At 43.6% G+C, this 14,818-nt stretch overlaps 1 protein-coding gene and 1 pseudogene across 3 annotated transcripts in view; one reads left to right on the top strand and one right to left on the bottom strand.

The window, feature by feature from the left end:
• Positions 1 to 14,818, bottom strand: part of LOC139627613 (cytosolic carboxypeptidase 4) — a 69,110-nt gene that overhangs the window by 24,184 nt on the left and 30,108 nt on the right. For all 3 annotated transcript variants that reach the window (XM_071488531.1, XM_071488541.1, XM_071488551.1), the window contains exons 14-17: positions 11,919 to 12,002; positions 11,715 to 11,795; positions 11,367 to 11,515; positions 9,592 to 9,679 (exon numbers count right to left, since the gene is read on the bottom strand). In XM_071488531.1, the coding sequence (XP_071344632.1) occupies positions 9,592 to 9,679; positions 11,367 to 11,515; positions 11,715 to 11,795; positions 11,919 to 12,002 (402 nt within the window). The remainder of the gene's footprint in view (positions 1 to 9,591; positions 9,680 to 11,366; positions 11,516 to 11,714; positions 11,796 to 11,918; positions 12,003 to 14,818) is intronic.
• On the top strand, positions 6,664 to 9,578 carry LOC139608552 (E3 SUMO-protein ligase ZBED1-like; annotated as a pseudogene).

The raw sequence follows: 14,818 nt of genomic DNA, 5'->3' as shown, positions 1-14,818 counted from the left end.
TTGTCATTTGCACACTCTGCAGGAAGGGGTTTTCATTTCACCAAAGCGCCTCGAGCTTAAAGTACCATCTCAATGCCAAGAATGTATTTGTCAGGGATTCAACTTCCGGTTTAACGCCCAGCTTGCGTTAAACCACCCTCACCAAACGCAGGACATTGAGTAAGTCTACCTCTGATAAGTTGACTGATACAATTGCCAAATGGATTGCCCAGGACTGTAGACTGATTAATATTGTCAAGGACAAGGGCTTCACAGAAGTTTTGAAAGTTGCAACTCTCGACACGTTCTACAAGCCACCGTCAAGAGGCACAGTAATGACTAAAATCCACAAACTCTATGAAGCTGAAAAGAAAACTAAAGAAGAGGATTTGGCTTCAGTGGAATATGTCGCCCTGACAGGAGACCACTGGACCTCTGTGAGTTACAGTAATTACACTGGGGAACAATTTGAAAAAAAAATTCTGTTGAGTTAGATTTTTATGCTGATTAAAACTAAAATTGGCATGCTGATTCCAAAATTGCAGTCAGTTTTTTTTTCTAGCACATCAACTTTTTTAACCACAGCTTGCCCTCCAGATAAGCAAAATTCCACTGATTAGCTGTAGTAAGACTTGCCAGCTGATTACGATTGGACTCATCAACAGCTACATGGCAACTTGTTTGTGCAGTCACAATTGAGACAGTGCGGTGAGAGGTTTGTGCAGCTCCCAATAGGTCAGTACTATCGATATCTGCAAACAGAAAGCTAGCATAGTAGGAATTTGTGCTGGCTTTTCTCTTGTAACCATGGGCATACCGTTGTAAGTTCTATTTCGTTTTATGCTGTTTATTTAGTTTTCAAAGCTTGTAACTATTCCATCTTAGTAAAGTTTTTTTCATATTTTTTAAGAAAACAGGGATCCTATAGTTCAAAAACTTGACGTGACGACGAGAGAAAAACTGAGATCAGTTTTGAATTCCGCACCCAAAAATTAGTTAAAAACAACTGTCAGACCTACACTACCATTCAAAAGTTTGGGGTCACTTAGAAATGTCCTTATTTTTGAAATAAAAGCACTGTTTTTTCAATGAAGATAACATTAAACTAATCAGAAATGCACTCTATACATTGTTAATGGGGTAAATGACTATTCTAGCTGCAAACATCTGGTTTTTAATGCAATATCTACATAGGTGTATAGAGGCCCATTTCCAGCAACCATCACTCCAGTGTTCTAATGGTACATTGTGTTTGCTAATTGCATTAGAAGGCTAATGGATGATTAGAAAACCCTTGAAAACCCTTGTGCAATTATGTTAGCACAGCTGAAAACAGTTTTGCTGGTTAGAGAAGCTATAAAACTGACTTTCCTTTGAGCTAGTTGAGAATCTGGAGCATCACATTTGTGGGTTCAATTAAACTCTCAAAATGGCCAGACAAAGAGAACTTTCATGTGAAACTCGACTGTCTATTCTTGTTCTTAGAAATGAAGGCTATTCCATGTGAGAAATTGCCAAGAAACTGAAGATTTCCTACAACGGTGTGTACTACTCCCTTCAGAGAACAGCACAAACAGGCTCTAACCAGAGTAGAAAGAGAAGTGGGAGGCCCCGCTGCACAACTGATCAAGAAGACAAGTACATTGGAGTCTCTAGTTTGAGAAATAGACGCCTCACAGGTCCTCAACTGGCAGCTTCATACTATTTAGTACCCACAAAACGCCAGTGTCAACATCTACAGTGAAGAGGCGACTCCGGGATGCTGGCCTTCAGGGCAGAGTGGCAAAGAAAAAGCCATATCTGAGAATGGCCAATAAAAGGAAAAGATTAATATGGGCAAAAGAACACAGACATTGGACAGAGGAAGATTGGAAAAAAGTGTTATGGACAGACGAATCGAAGTTTGAGGTGTTTGGATCACAGAAGAACATTTGTGAGACGCAGAACAACTGAAAAGATGCTGGAAGAGTGCCTGACGCCATCTGTCAAGCATGGTGGAGGTAACGTGATGGTCTGGGGTTGCTTTGGTGCTGGTAAAGTGGGAGATTTGTACAAGGTAAAAGGGATTTTGAATAAGGAAGGCTATCACTCCATTTTGCAACGCCATTCCATACCCTGTGGACAGCGCTTGATTGGAGCCAATTTCCTCCAACAACAGGACAATGACCCAAAGCACACCTGCAGATTATACAAGAACTATTTAGGGAAGAAGCAGGCAGCTGGTATTCTATCTGTAATGGAGTGGCCAGCGCAGTCACCAGATCTCAACCCCATTGAGCTGTTGTAGGAGCAGCTTGACCATATGGTACGCAAGAAGTGCCCGTCAAGCCAATCCAACTTGTGGGAGGGGCTTCTGGAAGCGTGGGGTGAAATTTCTCCAGATTACATATTAAACAGCTAGAATGCCAAAGGTCTGCAATGCTGTAATTGCTGCAAATGGAGCATTCTTTGACGAAAGCAAAGTTTGAAGGAGAAAATTATTATTTCAAATAAAAATCATTATTTCTAACCTTGTCAATGTCTTGACTATATTTTCTATTCATTTTGCAACTCATTTGATAAATAAAAGTGTGAGTTTTCATGGAAAACACAAAATTGTCTGGGTGACCCCAAACTTTTGAACAGTAGTGTAACTCAACAAAAAATGTGTTCCCCAGTGTTATCTGAGTGTAACTGTGCATCACATCACTAAAACCTGGGAACTGAAGTCCTTTGCGCTAACCATAATGAAAACAGAAGAGCATCACTTTGCAGAGGCATGTGTAGAACAGTTTCAAACAGTAGCACGCAAGTGGGCAATTGAAGGAAACATTACAACTATCGGTACGGACAGTAAATGCAATATGACAGCTGCGGCTAGACTACTGCCATTTGAGAACATGCCCTGCATAGCTCACATCAGAATCAGAATCAGAATCAGAATCAGAATCAGTTTTATTGCCAAGTATGTTTTCACATACAAGGAATTTTTTCTGGTGATTGGTGCAATTGATCAGCAACAGTGGGGCTCTCTAGCCTTGTTGATGAGGCTAATAGCAGATGGGAAGAAGCTATTTTTGTGGCGAGAGGTTTTGGTCCTGAAGGACCGCAGCCTCCTGCCAGAGGGGAGTGTCTCAAAGAGTTTGTGTCCAGGGTGGGAGGAGTCAGCTACAATCTTCCCTGCACGCCTCAGAGCCCTTGAGGTGTACAGGTCCTGGAGGGACGGAAGATTGCAGCCAATCACCTTCTCAGCAGAGTGGATGATACGCTGCAGTCTGTTATTGTCCCTCTCCGTGGCAGCAGCGTACCAGATGGTGATGGAGGAGGTGAGGATGGACTCAATGATGGAGGTGTAGAAGTTCACCATCATAGTCCTTGGCAGGTTGAACTTCTTCAATTGCCTCAGGAAATACATCCTCTGCTGAGCTTTTTTGATGAGGGAGCTGATGTTTAGCTCCCATTTGAGATCCTGTGTGATGGTGGTTCCCAAGAAGCGAAAATGCTCCACGGTAGCCACGGGGGAGTCACACAGGGAGATGGGGGTGGGTGGGGCTGGGCTCTTCCTGAAGTCCACTATCATTTCCACTGTCTTCAGAGCGTTTAACTCTAGGTTGTTCTGCCTGCACCAGGTCACCAGACGCTCAGTCTCCCACCTGTAGGCAGACTCATCGCCATCAGAGATGAGTCCAATGAGAGTGGTGTCGTCTGCAAACTTCAGGAGCTTGACAGACTGATGGCTGGAGGTGCAGGTGTTGGTGTACAGGGAGAAGAGCAGAGGAGAAAGAACGCAGCCTTGCGGGGATCCAGTGCTGATGGTCTGGGAGTCAGACACGTGCTTTCCTAGCTTCACGTGCTGCCTCCTGTCAGACAGGAAGTCGGTGATCCACCTGCAGGTGGAGTCAGGCACTCTCAGCTGGGAGAGCTTGTCCTGCAGCAGAGCCGGGATGATGGTGTTGAAGGCAGAGCTGAAGTCCACAAACAGGATCCTGGCATAGGTCCCTGAGGAGTCCAGGTGCTGGAGGATGAAGTGGAGAGCCATGTTGACGGCGTCGTCTACAGACCTGTTGGCTCTGTAGGCGAACTGCAGGGGGTCCAGGAGTGGGTCAGTGATGGATTTGAGATGGGACAGGACAAGGCGCTCAAATGATTTCATGACCACAGAGGTCAGGGCAATGGGTCTGTAGTCATTTAGTCCTGTGGGCCTTGGTTTTTTGGGGACAGGGATGATGGTGGAGGATTTGAAGCAGGCTGGCACGTGGCAGGTCTCCAGTGAGGTGTTGAAGATGTCTGTGAACACTGGAGACAGCTGATCAGCACAGTGCTTCAGGGATGATGGAGAGACAGAGTCAGGACCGGCTGCTTTGCGGGGGTTCTGCTTCTTAAAAAGCCTGTTGACATCTCTCTCCAGGATAGAGAGAGACGTTCCTTTGGTAGGGGAGGAGGGGGGTTCTGATGTGGCTCTGATGTGGAGGTTAGTGTCAGGCTTGTCCCACTGTCTGGCAGTAGAACTTGCTAAACCTGTACTTGGACTCTTTAAACTTGTCTCTGTCCCCACTCCTGAAAGCTTCCTCCTTTTGCCTCCTGAGCTGACTGAGCTTAGCTGTGAACCAGGGTTTGTCATTGTTATAACTCACCCTGGTGCATGATGGGATACAGCAGTCCTCACAGAAGCTGATGTATGACGTCACAGCCTCTGTGAACTCATCCAGACTGTTGGTAGCAGTCCTGAACACCTCCCAGTCAGTGCAGTCCAAACATGCCCGCAGATCCTCTATGGCTTCACTGCTCCACTGCTTCGATGTCCTCACAACAGGTTTACACAGTTTTAGTTTCTGCCTGTATGTGGGAATCAGGTGGACCATGACATGGTCAGAGTGGCCCAGTGCAGCCCGGGGGACGGCGTGATAAGCACCACTGATTGTGGTGTAACAGTGGTCCAGAGTGTTCCCCTCTCTGGTCGGGCAATTAACAAACTGTCTGTATTTGGGCAGTTCATGACTGAGGTTACCTTTGTTAAAGTCACCAAGTACAATAACTACGGAGTCCGGGTTGGTCCGCTCCACACACAGTATCTGGTCTGCGAGCGCCCGCTGTGCCTCCTGCACGTTGGCCTGTGGTGAGATGTAAACACCGACCAGGATGATTGAGGTGAACTCACGGGGGGAGTAGAAGGGCCTGCAGTTTATGATGAAAGTCTCCAGGTCAGGAGAACAGTGCTGCAGGATCACTGTCACGTCTCTGCACAAGCCACTGTTTGCATAAAAGCAGATTCCTCCACCTTTGGTTTTGCCGGACAGCTCTGTGTCGCGATCCGCTCTGAAGAGCTGGAAGCCGGCCAGCTCCAGCGCAGAGTTCGGAATCGATCCACACAGCCACGTCTCCGTGAAGCACAGGACGGAAGATGAGGAAAAGTCTCTGTTCTTCTGCACCAGTAGCTGAAGTTCATCCAGTTTGTTGGGCAGTGAACGCACATTGGAGAGAAAGATACCTGGGAGAGGTGTGCGGAGTGCGCGCCGGCGGAGACGCGCAAGCGCACCGGCACGTTTTCCTCTCCTCCGGCGTTTCACTTCGAGAGCAACGGTCAGTGACCTCTGACCAAAATGTCCAATAATCCCACAGATGAGTCGAGAAAAGTAGGAAAAAAATCCACTGGAGTTGTTTCTCTGATATTAATGAGCTCTTCTCTGGTGAAAGAGCTCCGGAAACCAAAGCAGAAAACTGGATTTATAAAGAAAATAAGGCAAAAAAATGCGCACCAAAACACCGAGGCAGCCATCCGCGGCGCCATGGCAACAGAATATTACATTATTATTAATAATACATTCTACAAAGAAGCATCACTGTGAGCCTCTCTGACAGTGGATTTGTGAATGTTATTGGCCAAGTGTTGCAAAATTGTCAGCCACCTCAAACACAGCCCAGCAAACACCACGGAGCTTCCAGCACAGCAAGCGATCCTTGGACAGCAGCAGGAGCCACTGATCCAGGACGTTTCAACACATTGGAATTTGACATTGGAAAAGGTTGAAGCATCTGAACCGCAATCAAGCAGCATTAAAAGCAACCCTGGACCAACAACACAACAAACTAGTTATGCTGACGCCACCAGAATGGGACAAACTTTAGAGACAACTTTTCTAGAGCCCTGTAGGTAAGAAATCCACATATAATGTGACTATTAGTTAATTTAGTTAATTGATTCTCTCTCTCACTCTGTGTGTGTGTGTGTTGTGCACAGGTAGGGGCAATTTGGTTATTGGCGTATAATATTAATGATTATCAGTGATAATCAACAATATATATATAGATGTTTACTACAAGTAGTAACCTCGGGGCACCACCCTGTCACGAGGGACCAATGACCAAATTGATGGCTCAGAATACAGTCTCAGAAGGTTGGTTGAAGGGTAAATTCAAGCACTGACTGTCCTGAATCCAGCTGTTATCACAAATATAGTCACAATAATCACAGACAACGACGAGTTAAATTATAACAGGATTTATTAATAAGAGTAATGATTATTCAAAATAACATTACTTGATATTAAATTATAATTCGCTATAACTAAAACAAACATCGGTTACTAACTGGATGATTACAGGCAAAACACATACGTAACAACTGTGTGTGTGTGTGTGAGGGAGAGAGAGAGAGAGAGAAGGTGGCGACGAAGTCACATGAGTGACGTGTTAGTAGGAGCCAAGATGGCGGCTGGCCACAGAGTGTGAATGGCGTGAACAACGAGAATGAAGGGAGGGACCCTTGAGCTTTACGTGTTATGACGCAATCACACTCTAGGGCAGCCTGACTGTGAGAGAGATGTAGATGAGGTGCGTGATTGGGAGAAAAGAGGGAGAATAAAGGTGAAGAGAGGAAAGAGTCCACAAGAGATCGTCACCACAGTTAATTATCACCACAATATCACTACACAATAACGGAGCCAGCGAACCGGAGTTCCTCTAGTCGGATATTGGTCCTTGAACTAGTGATATTTGGCTTATTAAGCTGATCACAGTGAACGATCTAAAACAACAGGATATGCAGCACTTATAAGTCAAATTATAAATACAACACGCTACACTAATTGTGTCTCTGCCCAGACATCAGCCTCTTAGTGTGAGTTGCTCCAATCCTTCGGAGTTAGAAAAGGAAGTCCGCTCTGATCCTCCACAGCTCGGTCCTTGCCTGGGAGCTTGGTGGTTCGTGTCCCGCTCTCCTGGCGATGACAGTGTGATGAGTTCCTCGGCGGCAGCAGGAAACAAAGTTGCCGCTCGTCCTCACATGACGTAAAATCAGCTGATTGCACAGCGATCTAAGTCGGATCCGAAAGATGAAAAAACAAAAAAGAAACAAACAGCAGTCTGTGCGCTCGGCACAGTTGTGGAAAAAGGTCAAATGTTGCAGATTGCTCCCTTTCAGCAGCCGAGTCGTAGAGAGAGCTTGGAGTAGCTCTCTACCGCAGAGGTCATCAACTACATTTGTGTCTGCCGAGAAAGATTCTCCTATCACCTATACCGCCTGCCACCAGGGGTGATAGAGATATTTTGCCTTGAAATTTGTGGGGCTGTCATGTCATCACTGGAAAAAATTGATGCATTTTGGAACAAACTTGATTGGTTCCAGGCAGATTTGTTGTCAAGGAGGCTGCTGTGGCAACTTCACAGAGAAGATGAAGGAGGAGAACTCGATCTCAATTGCTTTTTGGGTTGCTTTAATAGCAGGGATTTTTTTTTTTTAAAGGATACCCTAAATACCACAAAAGATTTTCTTTTTCCTCCTCACTATTTTGGAATTCAATCGAGGGCTGGATTGGAAGCTTCGGCGGGCCGGATTCGGCCCGCGGGCCACTAGCTGATGATCACTGCTCTACTGTAACTGGTGCATGGGAATAAGCAACGGCAGAGGGTCGCGGTGCTGCTTTTATCACCTGAGTGACGTCTCTGGGGATCCCTGCTGAGAGTGCCTGGCCTTGGCCAATGCCAATGCTGAGTTTACATTCAAACTCTGATTCGCACCTAGGTGTGAATCGTGGGGGGGTCGTGGCTCCGTTGTTCAAACGGTCGACCAACTCTGGCTCAGGCTAATGGAGGAACATGTAGGCTTCTCCATTGTTCTCTTCAGGATTCATGGCTTGAGACTCAGGCTTTTGGAGGGACATGTAGATCTCTCCATTGTTCTTTTCAGAACCCATGGCTTGAGATTCCAACATGTGTGTTATTCCAATGCAGGTACATAACTGAGATTCTGGGTGGAGAGGCCTATGTCTCCTGCTCAGTAGTAGTGCCTGCCCTCTGCGTCATATAATGGAAATCTCTGATGAGGACCCTGCATATGTGGTGAGATTTAAGCCTCTGGCCAAGAAAATACCAACAATGCATGGCTCAAGCTTGCAACGGCGCTGGATCCACGTTTCAAAGACTTGAAAAGCCTGCTCAAGAGTGAAAGAGAAGAGGTGTGGACCACACTTGGAGGCATGCTGCATGAACAATCACCCAGAAGGTCTTTGCGGACCACTCAAGATGGGCCACCCAGGAAGAAAATGAGCCTTCTATAGATGGGCTCAGATTCAGAATCAGATGAAGAGGTGCAGCCTGACAGAGCCATACACAGGTACAGAGCAGCGCCGAGAATCAGTATGGAGGACTGCCCCTTGCAGTGGCGGGCTGCTCATTCACTACTCATGACAAGCTGGCCCTGCTTGCCCGCAAATATCTAGCCACTCCTGCATCTACGGTTCCATGTGAAAGACTCTTCTCAGTTGAAGGCCACATTGTTCACAAGAAAAGGTCATCTTTACATTCAGAAAATGTTAACCAGTTGACCAGTTTGCATCAGCAACTGGCTAAAAGAAGAATAGGTAAGAGGGCCATATTTAATTGTGTGAAAGTGCAGTTGTCTGTCCAAAAAGAAAAGAAAAAAAATTTCATCCATCCATCCTACATTTGCTTAGAAAAAGAGCAATGGGTAAGATGTCCAAATTGCTTAGAATTAAGGTTATAGTTTGATTTTTAAAAAATTTTCTGAGTAACGAATCCTATATTCAGTAAGAGGCATAGGAGATAACTAAATTATGTTATGGTGTGGTATGATCTAGTTGGGTTAGGGTTAGGTTTCAGTTTTAATAATACCATCATTTGGATTTGTCAGAAACAAAAAACAAATGTTAAACATAAATATCCGCCTCCTGTCATTTATCTTTCTGTTCCAACAACAATATACAGAGAAAATGTGAATTTTTCGGTCATATTTAGGAATGTTGATTAATCGTAGTTAATCCAGAGCGATCCTGTGATCAATCAGATTTTTATCGTTTGACAGCCCTAGTATCATCATGTTGTGTCATATATCATTAGGTTGTCTCATGTATCATCATGTTGTCTCATGTATCATGTTGTGTCATATATCATTTTGTGTCATGTATCATTATATTGTCTCATGTATCATCATGTCACATATATTGTTTAGTTAATTTATACTAGTCTGTGTCCAGGAGACCTTTTCAGAAACAAACAGGCACAATTCAAGTTAAGTTTTAAATTAAGTTGAAGGGATGACACTGAGGTTTTTACTTTAGTGATTTTCTGTCATTTTAGAAAATAAACTGATCTCAGTTTATGGAATCTCATTCATACCTGAAATAACAAATTTCAGTTCCAGTCCTGACCCAGTGTGGTCGACCTTCCAGAGCTTCTCTTACTGAGTATAGCACCGGCTGCATTCCTGCAGTACACACGCACACACACGCACACACACACACACACACACACACACACACACACACACAGTCAGCACTATCAACTCAATCAATGATGCTAGACAACATAAAGTCAAACCCTCCACCTGACTAGTCACAGTCTGAGGCTGGAACAGCTAAAGAGCCACTGTTGAATGAAACAGCATTAGATCTCTACATGTCAAACATAGAAAGCTGATCTGAAGGAGAAGAATCTTCTGTTCATTCACTTCTCCTCAGAGGGAACTGATGCAGAGGGATGTTAAAGAGCTGTTTTCTGGTTCAAAGGACATTTGAATAACTGTGAACTGTGTGTATATGAAGGAACTTAGATTGCAACTGAAGAAACTGAGTGTGTATTTGGATGGATGGATAGCCACTGCTGAGCTGAGCCACACAGAAACCTACTGAAACCTACTGAAACCTACTGAACCGATCTGAAACTTGCTGAAACCTACTGGACCCTGCTGAAACCCTACCGAAACCTGCTGAAACCTACTAAAACCTACTGAACCCTACTCAAACCTGCTGAAACGTACTCAAACCTGTTGAAACCTACTAAAACCTTCTGAAACCTACTGAACCCTCCTGAAACCTATTCAAACCTGCTGAAACTTGTTGAACCCTACTGAAACTTGCTGAAACCTGCTGACCCTTTCTGAAACCTGTTAATACCTGCTGAAACCTACTGAAACGTGTTGAACCCCACTGAAACTCGCTGAAACCTACTCAAACCTTCTGAAACCTACTGAAACCTGCTGAAACCTGCTGAAACCTACTGAAACCTGCTGAATCCTTCTGAAACCTACTGAGCCCTTCTGAAACCTACTTAAATCTGCTGCAACCTGCTAAGTTATTTTTTGCCCATTTTCTGTCTTTATTTGCTTTAGGACAGTGCAGAGTGACAGAAAATGGGACGGGGGGGGGGGGGGGGGGGGGGGAATGACATGCTCAAAGAGGATTCTGGATGATATCAGAGATAATGAAGAAGTCACTCTGAATGATATCAGCATGTTTCATATCAGTGGTTTCAGCCTTCAGACTGAGTTATGACTGAGAAGGTCAAAGGGTTTCCACACCCCTCCCTGTCATGTTACTCCATTCTGCCAACTTCTGGTACACTCAAGAACACTTAGGAGTCAGTTTTAAAAAGAAGGGTCTTTGCACGGACGCAAGGTCTCACTGAAGCCAAGTGTGATTGGTAGTTTGTGTGTAGATGCTGTTGACCACCCGAACAGCTCTATGGACCACACTCTGGGTGTGTGGATAAGTGAAGTGTGTGCTATTCTGCTTTTCAAGTGCATGTGTAGCTGCACACATTCACACACAGGCAGACGACTTAGGAGGCAAACACAGGCTGTTTCCAGGCTGTTTCTAGACTGTTTCCATGCTGTTTTTCCATCTTTCCTATCTTTAAAAAAAAAGCATGGGTTAGGGTGCATACCACATGAGCAGAAAGTGCTCTTAGCAGGCAAGTCGCCAGTTCAACTCCCGACCAGCCCAGCTCTTTCCTGTATGTCATTCCCCTCCTCTCTGCTCCTTTCCTGTCACCCTCTACTGTCCTATCAAATAAAGTCATCAATGCTCCCCCACTCACCCCCCCACACACAAAAAAAAAGCATGTGGTGCAGTTGTCAGGATGCCATGCACACACACACACACACACACACTCACCATAGTTGAACTGGCTGTTGCTCTTCTCACAGTTGATGACATTAAAGCGGTACGGGACATCTGTCACCATGTTACTGACTTCAAAGTAAAACCACTGTGTGTGCTGGGAACTGTTAGCATCCGCATTCAGTATGAGGTCATACTCATATCTACACAAGAGGAGAGGAGAGGAAAGAGGAGAGGAGAGGAGGAGAGAGAAAAAGGAGGAGAGGAGAGGAGAGGAGAGGAGATATTGCAGCTGTGGTTTTATCACAGTTGGATTGTGTTTGACTTCTTGTTATCGTAGTGATTTGTTCTCACTGACACACTGTCTGATGTCGTGTGCTCAGTGTGTTTGTGTATCCTCACCTTCGGACCTGAACAGCCTTCCTCAGGTTCCCACATTCAAAGTTGGAGAAAAACCTCAGGGACTCAGACGGACTCTGAAGACTGACCACAGGAAGTTCACACTGACACTTTCACAATATTCACTGAAAAATCATTTCAAATTAAATCTCGTCTTATAAAACACACAAATTGATAAATGACTGTGAATATGTGTTCTTTACCTACCTGCTGTCCTCCAGGTCAAAGACCACCTGGTTGATGATGTCATCAGTATTCAGGAATCGCTGGATGTCTTCAAACACTTTCTGCCTGACAGAGACAAACATACACAGACGCATAAACATTAACGCTGAGGCTGAGGTGTATTAACCCTGTAAAGACCTTGATGTGAGACTGAAACAAACTCAGCAGGTTTTATTCAGTCTCTCTGTCCTCTGGGACCTTTTATTATCACAGTAAAGCTTCTGAACATATATACACAGCTGCATGGACGACCACATCTTGGTTTGAAATGAAACTTTAAAGGTCCCTCTCCTCAGAGCAGCATCAGGACTTAGACTGTTCTCTGATCTGATGAGATTAGAAACATGATGAGGCGAGGCTCAGAGGGAAGTTACAGTTTTAACATTTCAAATGTTTGTGTGTGTCTGGAGAGAAAGAACCCATCTCTTACACACACACACACTTCTACAAACACACACACACACACACACACACACACACACACACACACACACACACACATTAATATAATGACAGAGATGCAGATTCAAATTAAACAAAAATTTAAACATGTCCTCCTCTGCTCTGACATGTGGGGCCTCAGCACCGACTGCTGTGAGGACCCTCTTGAATTTGCTGTTTATTATTTTTCTTCACAAAACCAAATCTCCTTCTTGCGGGCCTAAATGTGCTCAAAAACTCGTCAAACTTTACTTTCATGTCAGGCCTGGTGGAACTTTTCATGTTTTATGTGTCATGCATATAGGTGTGCAAATGGCTTGATAGCACCCCCTAGACTCTGTTTCACCTACTTGTACAAAATTTTGTAGGCACATGTAAAATGCCAGGACATACAACAAAGTCTGTTGTTCCCTATTGTAGACCTGTTGAGACCTGATTAAACCTACTGAAACCTGATTAAACCTGCTGACACCTGTCGAAACCTGATAAAACCTGCTGAAACTTGATTAAACCTACTGAAACCCTATCTGCTGAGACCTTTTGAAACCTGTGCGACAAACAGGACTTGCAACAAAGTCTATTGCACCCATACCCTAAATCCAACAGGACTTCAGCCATTTTGAATTTACTCTTTTCTTTTTCTTTACTCTTAAGTTTTTGTTTTGAAGAAGAGATGAGTGTGTGGCAGCAAAGATCAGCTGTGATGACAACAGAAGACTGGCCATCCACCTCTGTCTTCATGCAGACTTACATTTCCCACACAGAAATGTAATATACAACATACATGTCCCTATATCAAGAGTGATGTTGTCACATATCACACCTATATTATCTTCTCATATATACATCTTCTGAATATATGAAGATATAAGTATGACATATATGAAATACACATAATAAAATTTGTACATGTACATCTATTAACAATATCTATACGATGAATTTTTATGAGGTATAACGTGTCCATATATGTTAATAATATATATTTAATTTGTACATTTAAGTTTATTAAAAGAACGTACTTATAAAAATATATATCAATGTATGAAATTGTTCCAGTTTCTTCAGGTTTGATATATAATTTTAAAATATGTTTTTATTTTATATGTAAATATATTTTGGAAATTCAATATATGTCCATATATTACATTTGTGTATAGGTGATCGATTTTCTGACTGTCCTGTACGTGGTAGAGATCACTGCTGATTATTTTTAAATGCAGTTTTTGTTCCAAATATTCATGCTCAGTTCACACAATTTTGTCTAATTTTAACTAACCGGTTAGTTGTTAACCTAACCACTCCATTCAAGTCTTTGACTTAGGTTAGTATAACAAATGTCAGCAGGAACTTTACGTTTCAAAATGAAGAATCAAAATAAAGTATAATCCTGCATTAAAACATATTTTATTAATGTTACAGAAAAAACAAGAATCAACGGCTGGTGGTTGTTTGCCTCCACAACACAGACTAGTTTCCAATCACATCCTGATTATCCAGAATCATATAAAATATTAATCACTTGTGTCAAATTTTGTCATAATTTCTGTGTGAAGTAATGACTAAAATGTGTTAGTGTTACTGACCTTGACCATTGACATTTGACCACCAAAATCTTAACCTCTACTTTCACATGGGAATTGGACACCACTCACCTGTGTCATATCCCTGTGTTTTGTTGACCCATCCATCCACCCCAACCTCCTCCTGATGTGGACTTTGTCGCTCTATAAGCTTCGTCACTGCACTTTTCCCTTTGCATCATTCAGTCATCATTTTCATCAAAACTACAACTACTACATGTCGCCTAGCAACAAAACCTGACTATGGGTCATAATAACCTGCTGACAGATGACCTGTGGGCACATTTGTTACAGGAGTATCAAAAAAAAAGTTTGTATTTTATCAAAGTTTGTCTTTGATCCATCCAAAACCAGCTGACAACAGACTGAAACCAGGTGACACTAGACTGAAAACATGAAACCAGCTGACAGTATACTGAAACCAGTTGATGCTAGACTGAAACCAGCTCATACTAAACTGAAACTAGCTGGCGCTAGACTGAAACCAGCTGACAGTAGACTGAAACCAGCTGATACTAGACTGAAACCAGCTGAGACTATACTGAAACCAAGTAAAGTTTGTGGTGCCACCTGCATATCTCATCATACCGCTACACATTTTAGAGGTAACAAATGCAGTGTAAAGATTTCAGGGGGCAGTGAGCACACAGTCTGACATTTCTTATAGTTCCATGAGTTGGAGAAGGTAGGGGATTGTGAGGCATTCAGCTGAGGTCCTTCCCCCAATTTTGCCCTAACTGCTTCTGCAGATAGGACCAGAAGTTTGACCAACTTCTCATCTAACACAGCCGATTTTAGAATGCATGGCCACAAGCAACCCCCTAGTTAGGTTCCATACAAATGTGGGTCAGTCACTGA

Source organism: Trachinotus anak, unplaced genomic scaffold, assembly GCF_046630095.1.
Source record: "Trachinotus anak isolate AG129_WGS33_773 ecotype Australia unplaced genomic scaffold, CSIRO_AGI_Tana_v1 ptg000002l, whole genome shotgun sequence".
NCBI lineage: Eukaryota > Metazoa > Chordata > Actinopteri > Carangiformes > Carangidae > Trachinotus > Trachinotus anak.
This window is presented reverse-complemented; position numbering and strand designations above follow the sequence as displayed.